General features: G+C 70.8%; 1 protein-coding gene across 5 annotated transcripts in view; it reads right to left on the reverse strand.

The window, feature by feature from the left end:
- PTBP1 (polypyrimidine tract binding protein 1) overlaps positions 1 to 512 on the reverse strand; it is a 10,881-nt gene extending 10,369 nt beyond the window's left edge. For 3 of the 5 annotated variants that reach the window (XM_007460411.1, XM_007460409.1, XM_007460410.1), the window contains exon 1: positions 476 to 483. In XM_007460411.1, the coding sequence (XP_007460473.1) occupies positions 476 to 483 (8 nt within the window). Of the gene's footprint in view, positions 1 to 159; positions 190 to 475 lie in introns of those variants that run through there. The other 2 variants (XM_007460412.1, XM_007460413.1) reach the window with 2 other exon arrangements.
- Positions 513 to 1,196: the final 684 nt, after the last annotated feature.

Here is a 1,196-nt window from a genome sequence, read left to right on the forward strand (position 1 = left end):
GGCGGGGCAGGCCGGGGCAGTCCGCGCGGCGGGAAAGCCCGCGCACGCGCGCCAGAGCTGCCGGGAGCGCGCGAGGCCGCGCACGCGCGAGGAGTCCACACGGGGCGCGCGGAGACCATACGGGGCGCCGGAAGGGCCACAAGACTCTCCAAGGGCGGCGCGTGCGCGCAGAACCCGGACGGGAAGCGAGAAGGGCCGCGCGGCCGCCGCGTGCGCACGGGACAGGCCTCGTTGGCACCGGAAGCGGGCAGGGCTCCCCCGGACCCCCCGCCGCCTCGCGCCCCTGGCAGCCCCCTCCAGGGCCGCACCCGCGCCCCAAGCCGGGGGGAATGGAGGGAACCGGGCGGCGCCCCGGGGCCCGGGGTGGAGGCGGAGCGGCGCGCCAGGACCGTCGCCCCGAGCAGGCCGGGGCGGCGACGAGAAAGAGACTGGAGCGCGAGAAAGACAGGGGGTAGAGCGAACAAGTACTACTCACCCGTCCATTGCACACACAGGAGACCCGCGGGGGACGGAGTGGAGGCACCGGAATAGCAGGAACCGACCCAACGGCTCTGAGTTATAGACTCACAAAATGGCGGAGACGCCCGAACACGTCCCCCGCGCGCTCTGCCCATTGGCTCCTGCCGCGCAGATGGGCGGGGCGAGCGCCGCGGGCCCCCGCCAGCGCCTCCCAATGGCTAGGAAGTCGCTCGAGGGGTGGGGCCACAAACAGTGGCAGGCGGCCATTGGGGAACATGGCCGTCCGTCAGGGCTCGAGGCGGAAACGGCCCGGGGAGTCGGGGAAGGGGCGAAGAGGTGAGGCCACGTGATTGCGCCAGAGCCAGTGAGCAAGCTGCCCTCCTGCGTGGGGCTTTGCTGGAGAAGCCATCTTAGGAGTGGGTACGTGGCGGGTCAGGCGGTGGGAAGCGTGCTTCCCCCAGGCTGCCGCCATCTTGCAAACGGGCAGAGTCCACCTCCACCTCGGGCGTGAGAGCAAAGGGAGGCGCGTCGCCATCTTGAAGTAGGGCAGGAAACCTCCAGGGCGCCACCTTGCTTGTGGGCACCTGGCTGAAGTCCGTTTCGAACTTAGACGTTACCCTTAGGTTCGCACGCGAAGTGGCGGCGGCCTAACGCGTCCCAGAGGCGCCGGGGCTGTTTCCACTGCTGGCCACCAAGCCTGTGGCACGATGTGGCCACGGGTCGCCCCTGACTGTCCT

The sequence above is a fragment of the Lipotes vexillifer genome, unplaced genomic scaffold (genome assembly GCF_000442215.2).
Source record: "Lipotes vexillifer unplaced genomic scaffold, Lipotes_vexillifer_v1.1 scaffold225, whole genome shotgun sequence".
Lineage (NCBI taxonomy): Eukaryota > Metazoa > Chordata > Mammalia > Artiodactyla > Lipotidae > Lipotes > Lipotes vexillifer.